Below are 25098 nucleotides of genomic sequence, written 5' to 3'. Positions count from 1 at the left end.
TCTGGCGATGAGCCTTTGTGTAAAGGTGTATCACGAACTTCACTACATGCAGCCTGAAAAAGTTCTCCAGTGCAGCATGTGTCCTCTTGCATTTCATCTCCCTGCTGCTCTGCATGTACCATTTGAGGAGCAGGAGGAGGGGTCGGGCTGCTTTGGTGAGGGAGGGGGGGTGGGTGGGGGGTGTGCGTGTAGTGAGAAAGGGGAGGTGTTTTGTGATCGCTTTTGTCGAGCTGTATTTGCACTGAAATCCTGGTGATGCGGCGCTTACAGAAAGCAAGATCTTGAAAGTGCGGCATTCATTGTTTGGAGGTGGGGTTACAGGGGGGGGCGGGGAAAGGGTGAAAAGTATTGCATTTGACCAGATGGATTGTAAATGCAGTCTCTCTGACAGGATGCAAGGAGCAGCGGCGGCAGCAGCAGCAATCGGAGAGCAGTGAGAAGATCAAAACCTCGGGGGGGGGGGAAGGGGTTAGGGGGGGGAGGGAGGGAGGTGGGTTGGAGAAAAAAAAGGGGGCGGGGGGGAGCCGATTTCTTTTTCCACATGGAAGATATTGAGTCTGGTTGGTTATTGGAGGGCATGTGAAATTACCAAGAAGCTGCCATCAGCCATACTTCCGGAGCGTCGCCTGTTTAAAATATATATCCACACAAACATACAGAGTGTTGCACAGACACACAGAGAGAGAGAGAGACACACAGAGATCGTTTTTTCATAATCAATAACTACAGCGGAAGAAGCGAAACACTGATCGAGGAAGGGGGTAAAAAGCAGAGAGAGGGAGGGGGGTTTAAAGGGCACTCACACTCCATGCAGGGAGGGAGGGAAGTTTTCAGAGCCGCTTGTGTGCTTTGTGAAGCTTTCTCTGCCAGTCCCTCAATCGCGTGGACCTGGACAATAGGGGGGGGAGCTGCTGCTGGTGGTGGTGGGGGGGAGAGAAGAGAAGCAAGAAACGCTCCTTGATCAGAAACTGACCCTGAAATCGCACAGAGTCCAGTCGCTGCTGCTTTTTCGGCCTTTCGTTTCTCTCTCTCTCTCTCTCTCCCCACTTTTTTAAATCTCAGATTCTCTTGGCATTATTATTATTTCTCTCTCACTCTCTCTCACACACACACACACACACACAAAGCGGGAACATGGCTGTTGCAGGAGCGGGGAGTCTCTTCCACAACGGGTTGCTGCAGCCGAACCACGGGGCGAGCGAGCCCCAGATCGCCGAGCTGTGCAGGAGTTTGGAGGTGGGCACCGTCATGACTCTCTACTACCCCAAGAAGTCGCAGCGGCCCGAGAGGAGGACGCTGCAGGTAAAGCTGGAGACCCGCCAGATCATCTGGAGCCGGGGAGCGGAGAAGCTGGAAGGAGAGAGTAAGTTGACCGCTTGTTTGTTGATTTCAGCTGGGGGTAGGGGGAGATTGGGGTTGGAGGTTTGTGGGGTGTTGGGATTGGGGTTGGTGGGGGGGGGGGGGAGAAGGTGCTACATCATGTTTTGGGGGTAAATCATGGTCAAACTCTTTCTCCACCCCCCCCCTCTCTCCTCCTCCTCCCCCCCTCTGAAGTGTTGTTTTACTTGAAACCTCTCCCATTTTAAAAAGGGCAATGCCCGTGAGATGGGCAACGGCAGGAATTCGTCGCTTTTAAGTTTGTTGAAATAATTTATTTCACCCTCCCACGGCTCAGAGGCTGATGCCCCCTGTGTTGTTGTTGTTGTTGTTCAGGGTTCAGTCACTTGGTGGGACCCACCTGCAGCTCTTGGACGTTGGCCCCTTGCAACCTTTTCACCGCCTCCCCCGTGCAGTATTTTAATTGGAGCTGCAGTTAGTTCGAGTGTGCAGCTTCTTAGCACGTTTTTACTCCCATTTTGTGGGACCCCCCCCACCGTGGGACAGCCGCTCCATGGAGTTCTTAAGACTTCCCAGCCCTAGCACAGCCACCGATTTACCAATGTGTTCCCGCAGCTAAAAGGTTATGAGTATAGCTTTCATAAACTCGGGTTGTATCCCCCTTGAGTTTAGAAGGTTGGAAGGTGATCCATTTGCGGTGCTTTAAAATGCTACCTCAATACAGTAGGTACTGTAAACCTTTCCTCTGCTGGAGGAACCCAGAACAAAAGAGGCAATCTCCAAATTAGAGCTCAGCTATTTAGGAGTGAAATCGAGAAATTCTTTTTCTCTCTCTCCTCCCCCAAAGAATAGTGGGATTAGGGATTACTTCCCCCAAATGGCTGCACAAGTAGTCAATTAAAATTTTTGCAACTGAGGTTGATCGATTCTTCGTACGAATCAAAGGCGGGTAAATGGGGTTGAATTACAGATCTAACTGAATGGTGGAACAAGCTAGAGGGGCTGAATGGCTTGTGCCTGTTGCTATGTACAACACATTTTTCTCTCCACCCTCATTGTGTAGAATTCAATGGGTGAAACCATCACCTCTCATTTACAGCTTTTGTACAGAATTCTAAAGCTGTAGATCAAATTAATTCCAGGTTAGCTGATTATACTTGGACAGCAATCCTTTATGATATTAAATGTCAGTCCTGATGAAGAGTTACTCACTCGCAATGTTAAGCTAGCTTTCCTTTTTCCATGTACTCCCGGACTTGCTTTGTGTTTTGAGCACTTCTTGTTAATTATTTCAGTTCCGTAGTATTTGAGTATTTTATTTGAAACTTCCACATTACTCTGTATGTGCGTCTAAAATACTGAACTCACAAATGTAATTACTCGGTTGCCAATGCAGCACCTTATAAAAATCTGGGCATTTTTTTTTTGCTAGATGCAGTTTCCTACAGGGCTGTTCTGTTAAGAGTGAATTTCTTGAGCTCTGCTCATTGCTCAGTGAGTAAATTCATAGTTTGGTTTGTTACTAAGCCAGATAGATCCAGAGATCAGCTGTTATTGAGGGCGGACGGTAGTGATGAAACAGAGAAAGAAGGACAGAGGGGGAGAATCTGGCCAGTTACTTGCACCTCATCACTATCCAGGATGCCCTGCTAGAAAATGTGCACGTGGGGATGTTAGTTGGCATTATGACGAGACTCCGCTGTGAAGACAACTCCTCCTCTCTAGGGTCTGATGGTCTGTTGGCTTCTCTGTGCAGGTTCAAACCAGGAGATTTGCCGCTTGATGAGGGCTGCATGTGGAATCATAATGTAGTAAATGGCTAGGAACAGGGGAGGAAAGGAGGAACTTTGAAACAGAGGGAGGAGAGAAACCGAATTGTTGTGTCGACCCCTAATGCCATCATTTCTGCAAAGGAAAACAAGTTTTTAAATTCAGATATTATGTGGCCTATCTTGATGAACTCAGCATGTTCAGGCCCTGTGTGCTGTGGGCCCCAATGAGCTTCCGACCCACATCTCACCATGACTAAGACCGCCTATTTCCATCTTTGTAACATAGCCTGATTCTATTGCTGCTGATGCCCTCCCCCATGCCTCTAGACTCGACTATTCCCACTCTCACCTGGCCGGCCTCCCCACATTCTACCTTCTGTAAACTTAAGGCCATCCAAACTTCTGGCCGCTTTCTTAACACTCCCCGAGACCTGTTCACTCATCAGCCCTGTGCTCACTGATCTACGCTGACACTCAGTTAAGCACTACCTTGATTTTAAAATTCTCGTAGTTGTTTTCAAATCCTTCCGTGGCCAACCCATCCCTATCCCTGTAATGGACAACCCTCCAAGATATCTGCGTTCATCCAATTCTGGCCTCTTGAGCATCCCTGATTTCAATCATTCCACTTTTTGGCTGCCATGCCTTCAGCTACCAAGGCTCTAAGCTCTGGAATTCCCTTCCTAAACCTCTCTGGCTCTGTTTCTCCCTCGACCAAGCCTTTGCTCGTCTGGCCTGATATCTCCTTAGATGGCTCATTACCAGATTCCATTTAATTCTCCTGTGAAGTGCCTTGGGCTGTTTTACTATCTTAAACTCTCAAGTTTTTGTACTTTTAAATTGACCATGGGCAACATTTTCCTCAGTGCCGGGGGTGGGGTGGGGGGTGGATGTGTGGGAGCAGGCGCGGGTGGGCGGGTTCCTGATTTGCACCCCTCAGTCGGAGGCGCACCACCATCCGCCAGGAAGTGCTATGCACTCCCTGTGCGGGCAGGGGGGTGGACTCCCTGAGCCAGGAGAGCGGTCCTTCATGCATGTATGCAAAAGAGTACACAGATCTACCTGAGGCAAAGTGCTGCCTCAGGGAGACCAGCTCAGGTTTGAAACATTGAATAAGGATTAGAAAAAAAAATTACTGACATGTCCCCTCATGCGCCACTGTCACACGAGGTGGGACATGTCAATTTCTTTTATTTAGAGATTTTATAAATATTTTAATAACCTTATGAAACCTCATCCCGCCCATGGATGAGGTTTCACGTTTTTACAGAAGCCCGCTAGGGCTCCTGGCCTGTCCGCCAACCTTAAGGTTGGACGGGCAGGTCCATTAATCATGTTACGTTTTTAATGGCCTTAATAGGCCTTTGACAGTTTGGCGGGCACGCAGCCAAATCGAAAATCTAAATGATGCGGTGTGACATCATTTGCCAACCAGAAGATACAGCCCCATGTCTCATTACCTGTTGGACCTGTCACTCCAGACAATCTAAGAAATCAGAGGGCTTTTAAAAATTCACCTATGATATGTGGGCGTCACTGGCTAGGAGCTGCCTTCTTGAACAGCTGCAGTCCCATGTGGTGTAGGTACACCCGCAGTGCTGTTAGGGAGGGAGTTCCAGGATATTGACCCAGCGACAGTGAAGGAACAGCGATATATTTCCAAGTCAGGATGGTGAGTGGCTTGGAGGGGAACTTCCAAGTGGTGGTGCTCCCATGTATCTGCTGCCCTTATCCTTCTAGGTGGTAGTGATCATGGATTTTGGAGCTGCTGTCTAAGGAGTCTTGGTGAGTTTCTGCAATGCATCTTGTCAATGGTATGCACTGCTGCTACTTTGGGTTGCTGGTGAAGGGAGTGAATGTTTGTGGATGGGGTCCTAATCAAGTGGGCTGCTTTGTCCTTGATGGTATTTAGCTTCTTGAGTGTTGTTGGAGCTGCAGTCATCCAGGCCAGGGGAGAGTATTCCATCACGCTCCTGACTTGTGCCTTGTAGATGGTGGACAGGCTTTGGAGAGTCAGGAGGTGAGTTACTCGCCACAGGATTCCTAGCCTCTGACCCCTTGTAGTCACAGTGGGCAAGTGGTCCAAATGCTTATCATACCTGCTCTGTTTGCTTTGTCCTGTTTTTAGTCTTGTGTGAGAGTGACGACGAGGGAAAAGAAATTGATGGCTTGAGGGTGACAAGGTTGTACTTCATGCCTAAGAATCTGAAAGATGGATTTAATCAGTTTTCTCCCAGCCCCGTGAAAGCATAGAACACTGACACAGTGCAAGCTGTTGTAGGAAAATGGGAAAATCTCAGGCACCGAGTCTAAGCTTTGCATTTGTTAATATATTTTTAGCTTTCCCATGTAATCTGATTTTCAACTCCATTTGGTTTTGGCCTTAATTTCTTTTATTGAACAATCAATATGGATAAGCTTTGCCCTCTTTTTTTTGCTGAAGTACTTTACACTGGTCACATTTGGGATGACATTGCTTTGCAACTAGTTCTGTCAGAGAAAAGCGATGAGGAATCAGCATCACAAACACTTGGAACTGATTTCTGGTTCTAGATTATGACCCTTACACAGGATATATTTCAGCTATAGGTTGGAAAGCGAGGATGATTTATCTTGGAAAATTTCTTTGGAGAAGCACAAAAAAAAGGCAAAATTTTGTGCGTAGAATTCGAGTCGAAAACAATTTGCTGTTATGTAACTTTCATCTTTGCTGTACGTGAAGATGAACCAAAACTGCTTTCGGGTTGGCTGCCACATCTGGCATGGTGAATATCAATGACCTCACCGCCTTTATTTTTAAGTGTAGGAGTATTATAACAGCCTTGCCAGAATCCTCCTTTATACACATCCCATGCCACTCGTATAATGGTGCAATGCAAATCTTCGACTCTACAAGCCCTGTGTTTTTAAAGAAAGTCTCAATATTGGAATCCTTTGTAGACGCTGTTAAAATCAATGTTGATGTCCTTTTGGTTCTATTTTGTTGTTTTCTTTTTGAAAGCTCATTTTGGGCAACTCCTCTGATGATCTGAACAGATTTGAAGCAGTGAGGAGCTAAAGGCAAACCCCAGATTTGATCCCTGGCCCTTGCTGAGCTGGATAAGCTCAGTCGAGGTGGTGGTGGAGGTGTAATTGCCTCAGCTTCCCTGGGTAGGTTGCGGGTGGAAGAATTCCTCCTCCTCCGCCTGATACATAGAGACCCCTTGCTGCATGTGGATGTCTGGATATATGGTGAGAACAGGATCAGTCTCTGCGGCTGTATCCTCTTGGCTATCGAATATCCAGGTTCAGATGGGAATGAGAGAGTCCTGGGGAATTAGCAGGGGACATATGCTACCTGTGAGAATGGAAGCCAAAAGGAAGTTTATAATTTGTTAGTCAAAAAAGTAAAAGTCCTTGGCACCCAAGCAAGTGTGGCAAATTGGATCCAAAGTTAGTTCAATGGCCGGGAGCACAGGGTAATAGTTAACGGGTGATTCTGTGACTGGAAGGGTTCCCCAGGGCTCAGTACTCTGCCCCTTGCTTTTTGCAGTTTATATTCATGATTTAGCCTCAAATGTTAAGGGGGCATGATAAAGAAGATTGACAGTGAGGAGGAAAGCTGTAGAGTGCGGGTAGATAGAGATGGTGTGGTTAAGGGCAGAAAAGTGGAAAATGGAATTTAATCCAGAGAAGTGTGAGGTAATGCATTTTGGAGGTGCACTAAGGCAAGGGAATACACAATAAATGGGAGGATACTGAGTAGTGTGGAGAAATAGAAGAGTGACCTTGGACATCCTTACAGGTAGCAGGACAGGTCAATAAGGTGGCTAAGAAGGATATAGCATGCTTTCCTTTATTAACCGAGGCATTGAACATAAGAACAGAAGGTTTATGCTAGAACTGTATACAATACTAGTTAGAATGTTATGCGTGGTTCTGGTCGCCACATTTACAGGAAAGATGTGATTGCACTAGAGAGGATGCAGAGGAGACTTAAAAATGTTAGTAGGACTGGAAACTTTTAGCTATGAGGAAAGATTGGATAGGCTGGGGTTGCTTTCCTTGGAACACAGAGGGCTGAAAGAGGACATAATTGAGGAGTACAACATTATGAAAGGCCTAGATGGAGTAAATAGAGATGACCTATTTAACTTAGCACAGCCAAAAACCAGGGGTCATAGATTTAAAGTGATTGGTTGAAGGATTAGAGGGAGGAGGTTGCAAGGAAACATTTTTTTCATCCAGAGTGTGCTACGGACCTGAAACACTCTCTACCTGAAAGGCTGGTAGAGGCAGAGACACCATGTTTTAATAAGTACTTGGATGTGTCTACTTGAAGAGCCACGACCTGCAGGGCTACAGACCTAGTGCAGGAAGTTGAAATTAGACTGGGTAGTTCTTCATCGACCAGCATGGACACAATGGGCTGAATGGCCTCCTGTGTCATAAATTTTCTTTGATTTCTCTGATTTTTGTGGTAGAGAGAAAGGAATAAGAACGTGCATTTGTATAATGCCTTCACATAGAAAAACATTCCAAGCTGTTTCACAGAGGTGTAGTCGGACAAAAATTGACACAAACCACAGAAGGAGATGTTAGGATGGCTGGCTAAAATCTTTGTCAAAGAGAGAGTTCTTCAGAAGGGTCACAAGTGAAGAAAGGAAGAGTATAGGGAGAGAATTCCAGAGCTTAGGGCCGAGGTGGCTAAAGGCAGCCTACGGTGGGACAAAGGCAATGAGAGAGGCACAAGAGGCTAGTGTTGGAGGAAAGCAGAGATTTTTTTTTTTAATTCTTTCACGGGACGTGGGCCTTGAGCTTTGAGAAGGGCAATTGGAAGGTTGTAGAGCTAAAGGATGTTAGAGATGGGGAGGGGTAGAGGCCATGAAGAGATTTTTAAATTGGTGATGTTGGGAGGCGTTTGAGCACCTGGAGTCAAAATAGCTCAGCAGGCACTGGGGTGGTGGGCGAACAGACATAGTACAAGGTGCAGGCAACAGGCATTTGGATGTGTTGAAGTTTATGGAGTGTGAACAATGGGAGAGGCCAGCCAGGAGAGTATTGGAATAGCTGAGTATGGAGGTGACAAAAACATGGATGAAAATTTCACTAAAGCAAGGGGAGGGGTGCGGAAATGTATGTATTTTGTTTGAACAGTTGCATGCTAATGATATCACTGGCCTTGAAGGAGCTCTGAGTCAGGCTGTCAGAGAACAGAATTATAATCAGTGGAGCTACCATCACATATCTAAGAGGAATGATTCAGCATCTGCTCAGTATATGAATTCATTTTGTTTCTGAGAGGCTCAGTAACCTCTCCAAGCCTCTACCTCCAATTATGCCATCTATTTAAAGAAGAATATTAAATGGGAACGAGGACAAAAGCAAAGGATTTTCAATGTTTATTGTGAATTTGTTTCAACTGACTAGTAAGGACGCCTTGATGCTGAGCCTCCTCCTGGTAGGTTGACCAAGGGGGTGACATTGACTGTACCAGTCTGTGCATTGCTCGACAGTCTCGTTATTTAGAGTGTGGAAGGTATTGACGGAAAGAAGGCATTGTGATCATTTTCAGCATCATTCCCTGTTTAATGTTCTGATCTCTTCCAGTGTGCATGTATTCTTGTCATTTTCCTGTTCTCTTTTTTTTTCAAGATTTAATATTTATCTGTCTTGTTCATTCTCGGAGTGTGTGTATCCCTGGCAAGACCATTCCTGTCCCTAGTTGCACTGAGAAGGTGATTGTGGGCCTTTGTTTCAAATTCATTCATCATTTGTAAGACCACTGCTTATTGCCTGTCCCTAGTTGCCCTGAGAAGGTGGTGATACAACTGAGTGGCTTGGTATGCCACTTCAGAGGGCAGTTAAGGATCAACCATGTAATCATAGGCTAAACCGGGTAAGGATGGCAGTTCTCCTCCCCAAAGGATATTGGCTTTTTACAACAACCCAACTGCTCCAAAGCAACATTTAGAACTGGTGGTCGCTGCATTTGTTAAATTCACCACTGACCACCTAAGTTCACTGAGCTGATTTTCCTTTTTCTTATTGCTATTTTCCTTTTTTCTCTCTCGTTTTTTTCCTCTTAATGCTTTTCCCACTTGATCAGCTCTTTTTGGGCTGTGGTGGCCACTCGTCGTGTGGTGCTCTAGGGCGAGTGGTGGGCTATTTGCAATTTGCTTTTGGATTCAGCTTTGACGTCGCCTAATGTCCACACATTTCCAGTGGGAAGTTACTTGATAGCAATTGTGAGCAGTAACCTTTGCACTTTGGTAGTTCTGCAGCCTTTATATGTTAGCTGGATTATTGCTAAGTGGGTTAGTGCTTGGTTGGTAGAAGCCCTGGCTTTGCCATACACCCAAGGGATAAGAAAATTAAGCACTTCTAGGTCTTGTGCAGCAAAGCTAGTTGCAAAAGTAAAGCAACTTCAGCCCAGTCCTATTCCTGTGGCTTGGCGCTAACCTCAAAAGTCCCTTCACCTATGCCATGGAGAGTCCAGTTCCTGCATGAGATATCCTTATGGCCCCTGTGCAGAATTGTGCATTTTCTATATATCAATACGACTCCAGTTCATTATATGTAGGATCGTTGGAACCAGTTGAGAGCAGCTGTATTCATCCCATTGGAATATGGTGGAAGCCACCTCAGGCATCACACCTAGGCCACGCTGGCTCCATTTCATCATTTGGAATCGTTTGATCTTAACAAACAGCGAAACCTCAATTATTAATATTTTCCAGTTACCTGGGTGACCTCATGCCAGTGGCGCTCAGCCCACAAGTTACTTATTTCTTTAACTCCCTGAATGTGATCCTTTGCTGGCACTGCAATGGCCGATCAATCAGCTGACATGGCTCAGAGCTTCCTTGCTTATTGGTGCACCAGAGCCACTGGCCCAAGGGTGCAGTCGCAAGGTTCCGAGCTGCAGATAGGTGAATGCTAAAGTTGCCATGCGCTCTCACCCAGCAATGTAAATGGTGACCTTCACTTCACTGCTCTCAGGAGAATTGCTAACTCCTAAATCTGCTGCTCAACTACTTTATGTTGAGAAGTTCTGCCCTTGAGTTTGCAGAGGAGGAGTAGCAAAACAGTATCTAAAGCCACTGACTAGCTGTGTGAGATTGTTGCTGTCGGCGATATTTATTTACAAGGGACAGATGTATTGGAGGTGGGGAAGGAAATGCATCTTCAGTGCTTTCCTGTATGTTATAAAATAAAGCATTAGATTATTAGCTATGCTCTGGCAAATTTAACCTGGAGTCCCATTTTCTGAGTCAAGTGTACACAGCTTAAAATAGCAAGATCTGGCCTGTCCTCAGTTGGTGCAGTAGTTAGGAGTGTTCATTGGTCATTGGCTCCTGTGGATGCAGGGAGAGAGAAACACTAGTCTCATTCTGTCCAGTGTTCTGTGCTGGGTATACTGGGTTGTGTAGCCATTCACAGTGCAATAATCTGCCAACATTCACTGAATAGATTCACACATGAAGAAAGGCCAGTAAGACAAGGTATCATAGAGATCCTGGAGACTGCGAACCTGTCTGCCAACCATCTGTTGTGCATCCACAGCAAGAAGATTGCAAATTAAAGCACCCCCCCCATCAACCCCCCCACTTCCAAAAAAAACAGATAATTGTTGCATTCAGCAATTAAACTGAAGGGACTGTTTAGATTTGTCCAGGAGTAAGAAACTTTCATTGCCAAGACCACACGATAAGGGACATTTGAGCACCTGCAGGCTGAAGAAAGAGCTTGTCCTTGGCCAAGAGTCCAAACAGACTTAGTGCTATTTTGTTTTTCATATAAATGGAAAAGGGTGCACCTTCATCCTGGTGGAAGTGGGTTCTGTATTTTCTGCACTCCGCGCAAAGCTGTTCCTGTTCAAGAAGCTTGAAACTGAGCCGAATGTGGCCACAGACCCATGAAAATAAGCTCACTAGCTGCTTAAGGACAGCTTAGTTGCTACTGAATAAAGGAGTTGATTGAGTGGCTGAATGTACTGAAGCACACAGTGAGGTGGTGTTGGTGCCACTCTTCAATACATCCCACCACTGGGCAACAAGTGTTGGCCTTGCCAACAACGCCCACATCCCATGAAAGAATTATTTAAAAATCCTCTGCATATCCTCGCTTTGGACAAATGAGGTTCTTTGTTCAAATTGTTTTTTTCACTAGCGGGCGAATACAACCTTATCTCTAATGGTTGTGTCCTTTATGAAATATTGTAATATAATTTATTGCCAAAACCATAGTGTCCAGAATAGTCATATCCCTTGCAAAGTGAAGGTTATATTCAGAGGAAGATGCGGGTGTCCCACAAGACTGCCTGGTGCCATTTACTCTACAGTTTACTGCTGCATTTGCAAGTGGTGGTGCAGTGACATGAGATGGCAGAATTTGTCTACATATATAAACTTGGGACTTAATCTGTAAAGTATCATTGAATATTGAAAATGAAGAAGTTACCCACGTAACCGACTTAGAAAAATGAACACACACAGGATTTTAACAGGAATGGAGCCGAATGGATAAGCGTGTTGGGTGAGGGGGAGGATGGGAAGCAGCAACTAACGCTAAATTGATGTTTTTCAGATTGGCAGGATGTGGATAGTTTGAAATCTCCTTCACTTTCGTTATATAGATGACTTAAAGATAAACACACATGGGAATAATAATGATGTTTATCAGTGAAACAAAACTGTGAACTGAGGAAGTAGACAGATAAGTGGACTGGGTAGGTAGATTGCAGGTCAATACAGAGAAATGTAAGGCAAATATTTGAAGAAAAAAAACAGTAAAAGGCAGAATGTCCTAATTGTTAAGATTTGGAGAGGAGGAACAGAGGGTGTAGGTTGCTGGACCTTTTAAAGCTGGTTCAACCTATAAAGGCCATAGCAGGCAAATGATGCATTGGGACATTGAATATAAAGGCAAGGGAGTGATTTGACTTTGGAAATGAGATTGATTAGGTCATAGTTGGAGCACCACATAATAGGAAGGATTCTGATGATATGGAAAGAGTGAAGATCCACCAAAATGAATGCCATTCTTTACGACTGAGACTGAGAAGTGTTTTCTTCCTTCCTATTCCTCTTTAATGAATCTTGCAGTTCTGTAGAACTGCTCTTGCATGGTTCTGCTCCCATCTGTCCCAACGTAGCTAGACCATCCACGACATTGCCTTTTTCCAGTAGAGTCCCTGTCAGAATTCTACGCTTTTCACCTTAGCCCTCCTTTTCTTTGTGCTGCTCCTTGGTGAGATAGTGGCAGGCACTTGGTCAGTTTCCAGATTTGTGCTGACGATATCCAGATCTCGCACTCCTCTAGACCTCTCACCTTCAGGCATAAAGCAGAGGTGGGGGACTGGGCACAACTGCTCTGTCGAAAAACCTGCACAAGGCGCAGTGGGCTGAATGACTTCCTTCTGTTGTAAGTTTTTATGTCTCAAATCTCCAACTAAAATATGTGAAGGCCAAACCCAGGGCTTTTGGCCACTATTTTTTTTTAAAAAGTTCGCAACCACTTCCCCGGGTTTTGTGAAACCTTGGAATCCTGTTGAAACCAGAACTGAGCTTCAAACCTCATGTCAGAAAGGCTCCTTACTCCCACTTCCACAACAGCACCCACCTCTTTCCCTATTTCACTTCTCCATCCATTGAAACTCTTATCCACTCTCAGTTGCCATTGGGTCTGATTTCTGCCAAAAACCCTGCCCACCCCCCCACAACCTGCCCCCTGTCCTTCACCTACCATAATTTCACCCTTTGCCATACGCACCTCCTAGTATCCGATACCGTTTTAAGTCCTGCTCGATATTCATTCCTGCCCTGTTGATCTACAATGATTTATCTCCCAGTAAATTGAACTTCAAACCATTTGTTCTTATTAAATTGCCCATAGCTTCAGTCTCCTTTAGCTCACTGCTCCCCAACTTTGACCGTGTGATTCTGGAATTCAGCTGCCTCTGCTCTCTGCCTTGTACCTCTTCCCCCCCCCTTTCGGAATGCCCACCACTGCTCTACTTCTCTCTTCACCTTCCGAAAACCCATCTTTTCACCGATTTTAGGTCATTTTTCCCTAACTCTTCCACTGTGACTTAGGGTCTACACTTTCTATTTGCTTCTTTGTAAATTGCTTTGTGGCACCTTTTCTACATTAACGCTGCTTTCTAATTTGGTCCTTCTCCCTCTGCTGTGGTACCCCTGAGCCACTACCACCAGGAACTCACGTGTTTTAGCAATCAAAGCAATATTCTGTTGAAAATCCATCTTGCAATATGGATAATCTGATGGAGTGTTCCTGATTAACTATGTGCACTGCAGCACAAATCAATCCGTGGTTTTGTCTATATTGCAGAAGAGTGAAACCTGATCTGGAAGTGTGTTGCAGTATTAAACGGTGTAGTGTTGCCCGAAAGTTTTTACATTGTTGACGATCAATATGTGCCAAAACCCGCATACCTCCCAGTAAGTCTACAAGAAGAGTTCAGCTTACTGGGCATTGTGCAGTCACACTCAGCTGCAGAGCTGAGTAACTTTCCCTCATTCTGTTAGATGAGGGAACTTGCATAGAAACTTCACCAGAACAGAATCGCATACAAATTGATGTCTGCAGCTGGCAAGGGGTTGCAGCATGGCTGGTTTGTTGGCATTCTAACTGAGTGTAGGACATGGCGCCCGCCAGAATGTCTGCAAAGTTGGCACCTGCTCGCAGGTTCCAGACACGCGCAGTTTAGCTGTGGGTGCTGTACAAACCTCCTGTTGCCCTGCAAGAATCAGGGACATTGGATGTAGTTGAAGATTTGAGGAGTTTGTGAATATGGAATGGAATGGAACAGCAGAGTGAGGCTTTCTTTAACTCGGGAGGCTGAGCTTGGGTGCACCCTTGTTATGTGCTTATAGCCACTCCTCTCGCTAGTTCTTTCTTCGTTTTTTTCCCCCTTCTGAAGGTGCTGTTCCTGCTGTGTACATATTGCTCCCCGAATTTTCTTGCTGTTCTTGACCTTTCAGGAGACACGGAATTGCTGTAGCCTGATTTTTAAGGCCTGAAAATTGAATGGGGGAGTCATTGTGGTTGGCATTTCCCTGCCCCTCCACCCCTCAAACCAATGTGCCTGTATTGCCAGTCCTGGCCTGGGGTCTCCCTGTGATCAACCAGTGCTGAGATCCCATGAGGGCCAATGTGTTTTGGCACAAGGATACTCTGGAAGATGCATTGTCAATGCACCAAGAATGAGATCCATATGGTGCACTGAGACCATAAGCGAGGAATATTTAGGCCTGAAAAATGATAACTTAACAGTGGCTCAGCACAGTTCAGAACATTATCCCCTGCAACTTAGACCATGCTAGACTTGTCTCTGACTGTGGGATTGAGATCTGTTATGCCTTTTGGTTCCCATAAGTTAGAAATAATTGTGTTTTACACTCGATAAAGCATTTTGAGTTTATTTCTTGCTGCTTTCCATGTGGCTGATAAACTGATGTATTGTTTTTGGCATATGACTGCAGTACAACAGTGAATGTGGCACCTCAGGATATATATTCACATAACCATTAGTTCCTAGCTCTTTACGAATAATATAACAACATAACATGACCACTGATATTTTGCCACCACCAATAAATGAGTTGCTCCAAGGAGCAGGAATGGGATTGTTGATGGACAGTGATACCTTTGTTTGTCTTGCAAGGGGTGCACCACAGATTCACCAGAATGATGCCAGGGCATAGATGAGGGTTAAATTATGAAGATGGGTTGCACAAACGTGCCTTGCATTGCCTTGTTAACAAAGTTGTGAGGTGATCTAATTGAGGTGTTTAGAATGATAAATGGGTTCAATGGAGTGCAAAGAAGTAATTCCCTCCTGGGGGCGAATCCAGAACATGGGGGCATAATTTTACAATTCGAGCCAAGGCATTCAGGTGTGAAATCAGGAAGCACTTTTACACATACACAAAAGTAGCGAAATGAGGAATTATTTCCCCCCAAAGGGTTGTGGATGCTGAGCCAATTGCAATTCTCAAGATTGAGGTCAACATATTTTTGTTAGGTCAGGTTATAAAGGGATATGGATGAAAGGTGGGCGAGTGAAGTTGAGGGATAGGTCAGCTGTAATATATTGGAATCGTGGGACAAGTTCGATGGGCAGAATGGCCTATTCCTGTTCCTATGTACCTCCTTGTTTCTCTGAGAAAAGAAGTTACTTTCTTGAATCCACATCTGGCATGGAAATCAAATTAATGTCAGAAGCCACTTTTCCCATTTCATCTTGTCGTGAGATGAGCCATTCTGAATTACTGTAATTACTGCACTGTTCTGATGCTCTTTTTGCAAACTTGCCCCGTAATTCTTTCACTTTTCAAAGTGTGGAGAGGCTGAACCAACAAGAGATCAGCCATGTGTACACCATGAAAATAAGTCCCAGGTGTTGGATGCCAACATGCTCCCTTCATATTAAAGGATCCAGCCAGTCACCAGCTTTCAATTCTGTTTACAGGGAAATAGAGTAATACAACCTAAGATTCTCTCCCAGTATATATATAGCAATGGCCCATAGTCTCTGGCTGATTGGGGTTAAAAGTTTTGCATAAAATTACCCACTTAAAATTTTTCTATACTCTTTCCTCCCCCCACCCTTGCATTCTATGCCCCTATAATTTCTCAGGAATGGAGGTGGGTTCATCTTGCTTTTCAGCAGATTCAAGCGCATTGGGTCAGCTATGCTTGACTACCTTTTTTCTCCTGCAACCATCCCGCCCCTCTCTGTAAGGAGCAGATCTTTACAGTTGTATTCCAATTGCAAATGAGTCATGTCAGTTGTGTCCCAAATTGTCAAGTTGGCTAATTTGAGTTTAAACCACTTATTTCCTTCAGTGGATGGGGGGAATCTCTCTGAATTCTGTTCTTCTTAGGAATGTAGGAAGGGGAGTCGGCTAATCAGCCCCTCACCTGCCATTCAACGTGATTACGGATAATCGGTGACCTAACTCCATGTACCTGTCTTTGCCCCATATTCCTGTATACCTTTGGGCCAATAAAAATCTAACAATCTCAGTTTTAAATTTAACAATTGATCTAGAATCAGTTGCAATTTGCAGCGAGTAACTCACCTCCTGACTCCCCAAAGCCTGTCCACCATCTACAAGGCGTAAGTCAGGAGCGTGATAGAATATTTTCCACTTGGCTGGATGTGTGCAGCTCCAACAACACTCAAGAAGCTCAACAGCATCCAAGCAGCCCATTTGATTAGCACCCTATTCACGACCTTAAACTTTCTCTTCCACCACCAATGATGCACAGTGGCAGCAGTGTGTTCCGTCCACAAGATGCAGTGCAGCAACTCGCCAAGACTCCTTAGGCAACACCTTCCAAACTCGCGACTTCTGCTACCTAGAAGGACAAGGGCAGTAGATGCATGGGAACACTGCCACCTGCAAGTTCCCCTCCAAGCCACACATTATCCTGATTTAGAACTATATCGCAGCCCCTTCACTGTTGCTGGGTAAAGATCCCAGAACTCCTTTCCTAACAGCACTGGGTGTACCTGCACCACATGGACTGCAGGGGTTCAAAAAGGCAGCTCACCACCACCACCTCCAGGGCATTTAGGGATGGGCAATAAAGGCTGGCCCAGCCAGCAATGCCCACATCCCGTGAAAGAATTTTTTAAAAATCTATCATTCTTGCATAAAGAAATGTTTCCTAATTTCACCCTGAAAAGTCTGGCTTTAATCTTTTGACATTGTCCTCTAGTCCATGTGGAAAATGTGCTCAGGGTAGGGAATTGGGATGGTTCCTGCTTGCACCAGGTTTTCGCCCCTTACTGGCTGCCATGAGAACAAGGGAGGGCAGGCCTTTTACCTACTTCCAACACCCCCTCCCCATCTTGTTGCCACTTATGTTCAAAAAGCATGGTTGGCAGGATCCCAGTCTCTTTTGGAACTCCTGCCAGCTGGATTTCCTGTATGATACACGTGAGCGCTGTTGCCAAATAGGCCTACATGTGGGCTCCATATCAACATTGTGATTGATCCAAGAGAGATCAACTGCTGTTTGAATTTGGGGCCTACCAATAAGGAAGCAGTGGGGATAAAGCAGCCTCGGGCCTTGAGATCTTCGGCCAGACTGATCCATGCTCCCTCGTTCTTTCTCACGGACATGCCAGTGCTGGTGCTGGCCCCGAACATTTAAATGACCTCGTTCCCAGGGTTTGCAACATGGTCATGGTGAGGCCAGGAGGTTGCCTGAAAGCCCTTCCCAACTACAGCACCATAGCATGTCTAAAATTCTTAGGCTTACGGCTTTTTGAAAACTGTTTGTGTTAGAAAGGTTCAGCAGAGTACCTCAGGTAATTTGCTGAGTAAAGGCACTGTTCATTTTGTTACTGAGCCATACAATACAGCCTCTGGATTGAACCCTGATCTTTACTCCGTTGAATGATCTCAGCCATGGCTTATAGTCGGAGATGCTAAAATTGACATCCGCCAACTTGAGCACAGGAAATGGGAAAAGTCAGCTTTGGGTGTCCTCTTGAATGCTCCCCTATGACACAGGGAAGTGAGATGGGTTGTAACCGTAAAAGCTTGAAGCACTGAAGTAAGTCCATCATTTCAGAGCTTCGCTTGAATCGTTTATTGGGTCTCCTTTGAAAAGGTGAGATGTTGTCCATCTTACTCCCCGTCCATGCTCCCGCTGTGAAAGAATAAAGTAATTTCTGTTCAGTAATTGACTAGCCTGTGGGCTCTTTCTGCCCTGGCCCACAGCATTATAGAGTTGTACCCTGGCACTTCCAGGAGAGAAACGAGCTTTAGGGTCGGAAAGGCTACATGTGGCAAAGATCAGGTGGCCAAGCTTACAGGGCCTCATTCAGCACTAAATAGTCCCTCAGCGTTTACAGTTCACAGTGATGGTGTTAGTTGGCACCAGATAGTAACTTGCAATCACCTATGGGAAGCCCTTGTATTTACTTTTAATTAAAACTTATCTGAACCGATTGTTGTGGTTCAGCGTCTCTGGCTGAAGAATAGTCATTGCCATGACAACCTGTGCAGCAAGATGCTCTGTTACTGTGTTTGCGCCTGGAGGTGCACATAGTGGCATAGGATGTGCTATTATTTGGGTGTTGTTTTATGTACCAGTTTAAACTGAAAAAGGATGAGGGCTGCTGCACAACAACGCAAATCAGAAGGTCCCAAAGTCAGCCTCCTAATCATTCTGAGTTAAGCAAGTGGGGTTGCACTTGGGCTATGAAAAGGGGGAAAAGAGGAATCAGCTAAGGTTTCCAATCGTTGTGGTCTAGTCTAGTGGCTCCTTGCATGTATAAGGCAGACTCGAGCTCAGCTGTGATGCCTGCTGACACTTGCTGAAGACTGATAGCTGGGCCACGGCCTGTCCCTTTTAAGGCTCTTAGTAACTATTCTCAGTGGTATATGGCATTTTACTAAGCTGTTTTTCACTTGTGTTTTACCGTAATTAATCCTTGATAAATATTGCTGAGAAAAGAGACATGCTGTAAAGCTTATCATCTTGCGCTCTTCAGGACAGATGCAAGAATGGAGCAGCAATTTCAATTGCTTGAGGAAAGGGTGCTGAATGATTGGCAAACAGGTCTGGTCGAGGTGCTGCCATGGAGAATGCCCCAGGGAACTACTGTCCCTCATATATTTTGCTTAATTCAAAGAGGCACAATGTTTGGACATGTTCCTTTTCGCCTGCAGAGGACAGGTCCCTACGTATGAATATATGTAGCTTCTGGCAAGCATAAGTGAGCCACATTGTGAGCCTGACTGATTATTTTAAATTGGTGCTGAATAGTCCTGTGTGCACTAAGAATCACACTAACAACCAATTGCAAGATTATTAGTCAGGCTCGCAATGTGGCTCACTTTTATATTTAACCAATGTTAGCTTGTCAACCAAACCAGCACCCTTTTCTCATGCAGTCGCTCTCTTTGAAATTTGGCATTCTTGTGTCTGTCCTGGTGAGTGCAACACAGCTTTGACAGCATCTTTCTTTTTCAGCAATACTCAAGTTCCTTACTACCTAGATAAATAGTTCAGTTCATTCTCATGCACAAACAGGGCTGGACTCTTGACGGTCAGTTTCCATGCAGGAATTCGCATTACACATAAATCCCAGTCATCTGGGAGCAAGTCATCGACTGAAATTTATTGCGGGGATTTTGCTGCTTTCTGTACGGTGGTTGCAAGACTGGATCTATGTAAATGAGGAAGATCCATTCATTGAGAGCCTCTTAAGGCTTTCCCTCACCACTTAAATGAATAAACAATAATGCCACTGTTGCCAGTGAAGTGCTGGTGTCTTTTGTGTGCGCAGGTGGGTATATGATATTTTCATATCGTGCCAACTTGTACTGCGGAGGCACCCTCGCAACATAATTATAGGTTTTCTCTCCAAATCTTTTGGGTTGTAACATTGTGGGGAATCACAGGATCACAGATTGGCCACCAACCGGACAGCATTACAGGCAAACTTTTAACACAATATGAAGTGTGTATTAAATGTGAATCGCTTCCTGCTGTGGGTTGGTACCGACACTAACCCAAATGCTGCAAATTCTGCTCCCGCCCTCCCGCCTTTTGCGGGCTGGAATGTGTAGCCTGAAAGAGAAACTGTGGCTTCACTTTCCCACTCTCTCTTCCCCTGCGATCGCGCTCTCACACCGCCTCCAGCATGCACTCTGTCACCCACTCCTCCCCCATTGCATGCCCTCCTTTCCTCGCCACCCCCTGTCACCTGCTCTCCCTCCCTCTCATCTGTCACCCACTCCCTGTTCCTCTGTATCATACACTTTCTCCCTCCCTCTGTTGCCCACCCTCCCTTTCTCACTTTTAATCTAAAGCTACCATTTCTATAACATTCAGTTCTGCAAATGGAAGATAAGCTTTTTTTTTAAAAAAAAAGGCCCTTTTTTTACAAGCATCTAAAGCTACTTTGTGATTGAGGAGTTGGAGCTGACCTGAATCTGCCTGTTTTTTTCTCATTCATCCTGCTCAAATCTGTGGGTTGATGTTTGATATTTCTAATTTTTATGGTCATTGACAGGAAGTAGCTACTTAGCACTGTAGTTGAAGTTTTTAGATAAAATTGTTTTGTCCCTCAGAGAAGAACTGTGAGGGTGGCCAGGAGTTGCTGTGATTAGGCGGGCAATTATATGCCCATGTGCTCCAAACTGCATGCAAGATGGGCCTTGCACACATGGGGTTACTTTCTTTATTGGTAGCTGCATTAGCTAGCTTGTCAACTCTTGCTGCTCAAGCTAAGAATTGCATATCTTTTGGAATATGATTAACGGTTCAGCGATTTGCCCGGCTGGATCAGTTGGTAGCCCTCGTGCCCCTGTGCCAGGAGGTTATGGCTTTGATCCCTACTCCAGGATTCCAGCAGATTAAATGTGTGGGGGTGGGGTGGTGGGTGCCCTGTCTTCGTACCTGGGGTGGGAATGGCACACACCAAGAGCACGGAGTTTTCCGGATTCCTGGCTGAGATTTACTTTTCTTTGCTGCCAGCCAACTGCCTCATCGCTGTTTGTGGAATCATGCTGTGCACAATAAAGCCGCCACAGTTTACCTCCGTAACAGTTAATGCACTTCAAAGTAATATTTGTGTGACGTTTCCGACAAAAGTCTTGAATTTGTGTGTAAATCGGGACTTTCTTTCCTTTCTCGAGAAAGGAAACACTAGGATGACGGCGGGGGCTTCGTGGGGTGGGGAGGGGGAGGGGGAGGAGAGAGACAGATGTTTGCACAGCAGTTTGTGAATATGAACCTCATTATGATGCACAGGGATCTTTAAGCCTCTGAGAGCTCTTTCACTGGGGTTCTCTCAAAACCACTTTCTCCTCTCCTTTAACAGCTCAAACTTGCTGTGTTCTGGAAAAAAATCTCTCCAAATCTCTTAACGAGGCCTTATCAAGCTTTAAACTTTCCCTTCTGTGAGGTTCAAACTGTACGATACTGACTCCTTCATTCATATTCTCCATGATTGCCTCATTTCTGCCTTGGGCCTCGTCCCTATTAGATTTTGCCCAGTCTCTCTCAGCTGGTCTCGATCTTTGAATTTCAACTACCTTTAATTCTTTACAGGATTTGAGCATTGCTGGCAAGGCCAGCATTTGTTACCCATCCCTAATTGCCCCGAGACAACTTGTCCAATTTTGAGCCGTAGGTAAATCATAATTTCCTATACTTTAATGTAGCCATCCTTTTCGGCTCCCTGTGCTTCTAGCCCTTAACTCCATTTGCCTCTGGCTAGGTTGAATGATGTGGAGCCTCCCTGTGTTATTTGATCCTGAGCTGAGTTTCTTCCCCCACTTCTGCTCTTGTCAATGAGAATGTTGCCTTTGCAGATGCAGCATTGCCTGACTCCATCCCTAATTCTTCCTCTACAGCTAAGACTAATCCGTGCCATTGATATCAAGATGTCAATTCGGCCACTTCCCCATCTCTGATTTTTATTGCTTCATTGTTGGAGTCCATGTCTTCAGCTGCCTAGGCCTTAAACTCTGGAATTCCCTCCCTGAGCCTCTCCATCTCTCTAGCTCTCTCTTTCCTTAAGGGACTCCTTAAAAATCACCACCTATTTCCTGGTGTTAAAATATTGTGTGGTAATGTTCCTATGAAGCACCTTGGGGATGTTTAAAAGGCACTGTATTGTGTTTTGATTGCTTGACAATTATCAGTCACTTTTGTTCTTGAGCTAAAAGTTGGGAACATAGGAGCCAATATATGTAATTTTTGTTGTTTCAGTTAGATAATGGCTGATCTGTATCTCAGTTCTCTTTACTTGCTTTAGATCCATATCCTTTAAAAGCCTTACCTAACAAAAATCTATCAATCTCTCTCAGTTTTGAAATTTTCAGCTGACCTCACCTCAGCCACCTCTTTGGAGCAGCTAGGCGGGGGAAGAGAGTTCCAGACTCCCACTCCCCTTTTGCGTGAAGAAATGCTTCCCTGACATCGCCTCTGAATGCCCTGGCTCTCATTTTAAGCTCATACCCCATTGTTCGAGACTTTTCCCCAATTTCCCCAAAGTTACAGGTTTCAAAGGAAAATCAATTTGAGAAAGAAAGGTGATGCATTGGGGTGATCAATTCTCTCTCCCTCCCCAATCCCCTCTTCTCCTGGATAGGTTGAGCAGACATCCAAATAAATGGAAAGAGGAAGGGGCAATATTGCACTCGGCTGCCCCTTCATGCATTGTTTGCAAGACAGATGGAGGGGAAGAGGGTGTGCAGCCTCACAAGAGGGTACATAACTCTCAAATTAGAAAAGCTGATGCTGCCTGATTTGCCTCATTGGCCTTTCTCTCCCCACTATCCACCTTTTGGGCTGCACGGATGCCTCTTCCTCTGAACACAATTGTAAGCTGACAGGAAGCAAACCAGCCCACAGCCAGGTGCTGACAGCTAGCCCCCACAAGCCTCACTGGCACATTTCTCGTTCTGTGCTCGCTGTTGTTGACACCTTTTGCGTTGTTAAAGACCACACGGCAGCCTTGTTGCTGCTAGCTTCCTGTCAGTGCTGTTTGAACTGTGACTTGCAGAGTTTCATAACAGCACAATCTGCTGCCGTATGAGAAATCATCTTAAAACTGTTCTTAGAAACCCGTCAAAAATCCCATTTCCTGAGGAGAGAATGGATCATTGTGAATCTGCTAGGAACTGAAAAGAAGAGCACAAGTATTTGGAGGTGAGACGAGGCCGCTCAGCCCATCCTGCTTTGTTCTATTTTGATGCAGCAATTTCTCATTGTTTTTCCCCTACTGCACCCCCATAATCCCTCACATCCCAATTGATTTGAAAATTTTACAATCCCTTTTGAAAGCTTCCCTGATAAATTGGTCAAACACCTGGTATAAAGCTGATCAACAAACTCCTCAATTGGATCTCGAATTGATGCTGAGTTAGCTAATCTCAGATGGGACAGCAGCTGGTTGCAACCTTTGACCTCCGTGCTCCCAGCAAAGGAAGGAAGGGATAAAGTGATTCTCATTCCTGATCACTATTAAAAGGCCTCTTCCAGAGAAGCTGTCTGGCAAGGGTAGGAGGCAGGCTCAGCTGTGAAGCCCTTGAGTGAAAAGGCTTGTTGCTACTCACTTTCTGGAGAGCAGGCACTCAATGGCACCAGCTAAACAGTGTTTCTAGGGGAGAAATTCAGCTTTCTCTTGTGAAGCATATGGGCTTTTCCCAAACAGTGAACACTTACAAGCCATTTGCCCACATTGGGTTATTGCAGCCAAGCTTTGGCCTGTCCTCAAACATGGACATCTTGCCAGCAGTCCCTACCCTCCCAACTCCCTCCTCCTCCCCTTACCTCTTCTAAAGTCACTCCAAAACTTCCCCAAACCCCTCCCTACCCTTCCCCTTTCCATCCATCCAGTTGCAAAGACTCAGGTCAGATTAGGGAGACGTGTGCGTTTTTAACATCTGGCTACCTACAGTCCAGCTTGAAACATAGAAAAATCAATGCAGGAGTAGGTCATTCAGCCCTTCGAGCCTGCTCCACCATTCAGTATGATCATGACTGATCCTCTATCTCAATGCCACACTCCTGCACTCTCCCCATACCCCTTGGTGCCTTTGGAGTCTAGAAATCTATCTATTTCCTTTTTGAATTAACATCTGTTTCTCAGAATGTGACCAATTGGAAAGCGTTTATATAGAATTAAATAGAATATACAGCACAGAAACAGCCCATTTTGGCCAAATCAGCCCCTACCAGCGTTTGTGCTCCACTTGAGCTCATCTTTCCTTATCTAACTAACTCGATCAGCTTAACCCTCTATTTCCTTCTCCCTCATACATTTATCTTGCCTCTTAAATGCACCTATGCTATTAACCTCAACCACTAGCTGTGATAGCGAGTTCCATATTCTCACCATTCTCGGGTTAAAAAATTTTTGTCTGAATTTCCTGTTTGATTTCTCGTTGACTAATATTGATGACCTTTAATTTTGGTCTTGCCCACAAGAGGCAACATGATCTCTAGGCCTTTCATTACTCTTTTTTCATTTTTTTAAAGACCTCTATTAGGTCAACCTAATACAGAGATGAGGAGAAACTTCTTTAGCCAGAGAGTGGTGAATCTATGGAATTCATTGCCACAGAAGGCTGTGGAGGCCAGGTCATTGAGTGTACTTAAGACCGAGATAGATAGGTTCTTGATTGGTAAGGGAATCAAAGGTTATGGGGAGAAGGCGGGAGAATGGGGTTGAGAAACTTATCAGCCGCGATTGAATGGCAGAGCAGACTCGATGGGCCGAATGGCCTAATTTCTGCTCCTATGTCTTATGGTCTTATAACCTTTGGCCTACCCCTTTTCAAGGGAAAAGGGACCTAGCCTATTCATCCTTTCCCAATAGGTACAGTACATCATATCCCGCTACCTGAAAAACGGACTTTTTCAACAGCCCATGCAAGAATTTCAAGTCCTAAATGAGTGAAAAGACATACTGGTTTGTTCGGAGGGGTGTTGCGTTGGCGTGGTGGTGTGCTGAGTAGTTAGCCTTTTAGCACGCCTGTCGTTTCCTGAGCTCAGAGTGGTCAGAGCAACCCTTGACCCCACCCAACCCAGCTCGGCCTGATCTGCCTGGATGACACGGCTTTTTGGAAATCTTTCATGATGCGTGTGAGTCACATGAATTGCCAGCCCTCCCCCCTCCACCTCGACGGAGTCCAGATCTCCAGTCAAAAAAATAAGACATGAGTACATTATCCTGACTCAATGGGAACTCCGACCTACTACACCTGATCCTTTTGAGATCACACCTCCCACCCTGTGACCTAGGCTGCTGCTGATGAGGCATTGCTGCCCGTACCAAATTGGCTGTTTTCGCATTTATATATTAAGACTCATGAAATACAGGGCAAATGGAATTTAAAAGTTAGCCCATTGCTTCTGTAATCAAGGCGATGCACACAGCTGGCTGCACGCACACACACACACAAGACTGAGGGATAATTACAGACGAGGAAGGCTTTCCAGCTCA

General features: G+C 45.3%; 1 protein-coding gene across 3 annotated transcripts in view; it reads left to right on the top strand.

Moving 5' to 3' along the window:
• Nucleotides 1-418: 418 nt before the first annotated feature.
• Nucleotides 419-25098, top strand: part of plcg1 (phospholipase C, gamma 1) — a 153273-nt gene continuing 128593 nt past the window's right edge. The window contains exons 1-2 of one of the 3 annotated variants that reach the window (XM_078554975.1): nucleotides 419-433; nucleotides 1128-1363. In XM_078554975.1, coding sequence (XP_078411101.1) covers nucleotides 1135-1363 — 229 coding nt within the window. In that variant the 5' untranslated portion in view covers nucleotides 419-433; nucleotides 1128-1134. Of the gene's footprint in view, nucleotides 434-1086; nucleotides 1364-2776; nucleotides 2833-25098 lie in introns of those variants that run through there. The other 2 variants (XM_078554974.1, XM_078554977.1) reach the window with 2 other exon arrangements.

Source organism: Cetorhinus maximus, chromosome 13, assembly GCF_964194155.1.
Source record: "Cetorhinus maximus chromosome 13, sCetMax3.hap1.1, whole genome shotgun sequence".
Lineage (NCBI taxonomy): Eukaryota > Metazoa > Chordata > Chondrichthyes > Lamniformes > Cetorhinidae > Cetorhinus > Cetorhinus maximus.
This window is presented reverse-complemented; position numbering and strand designations above follow the sequence as displayed.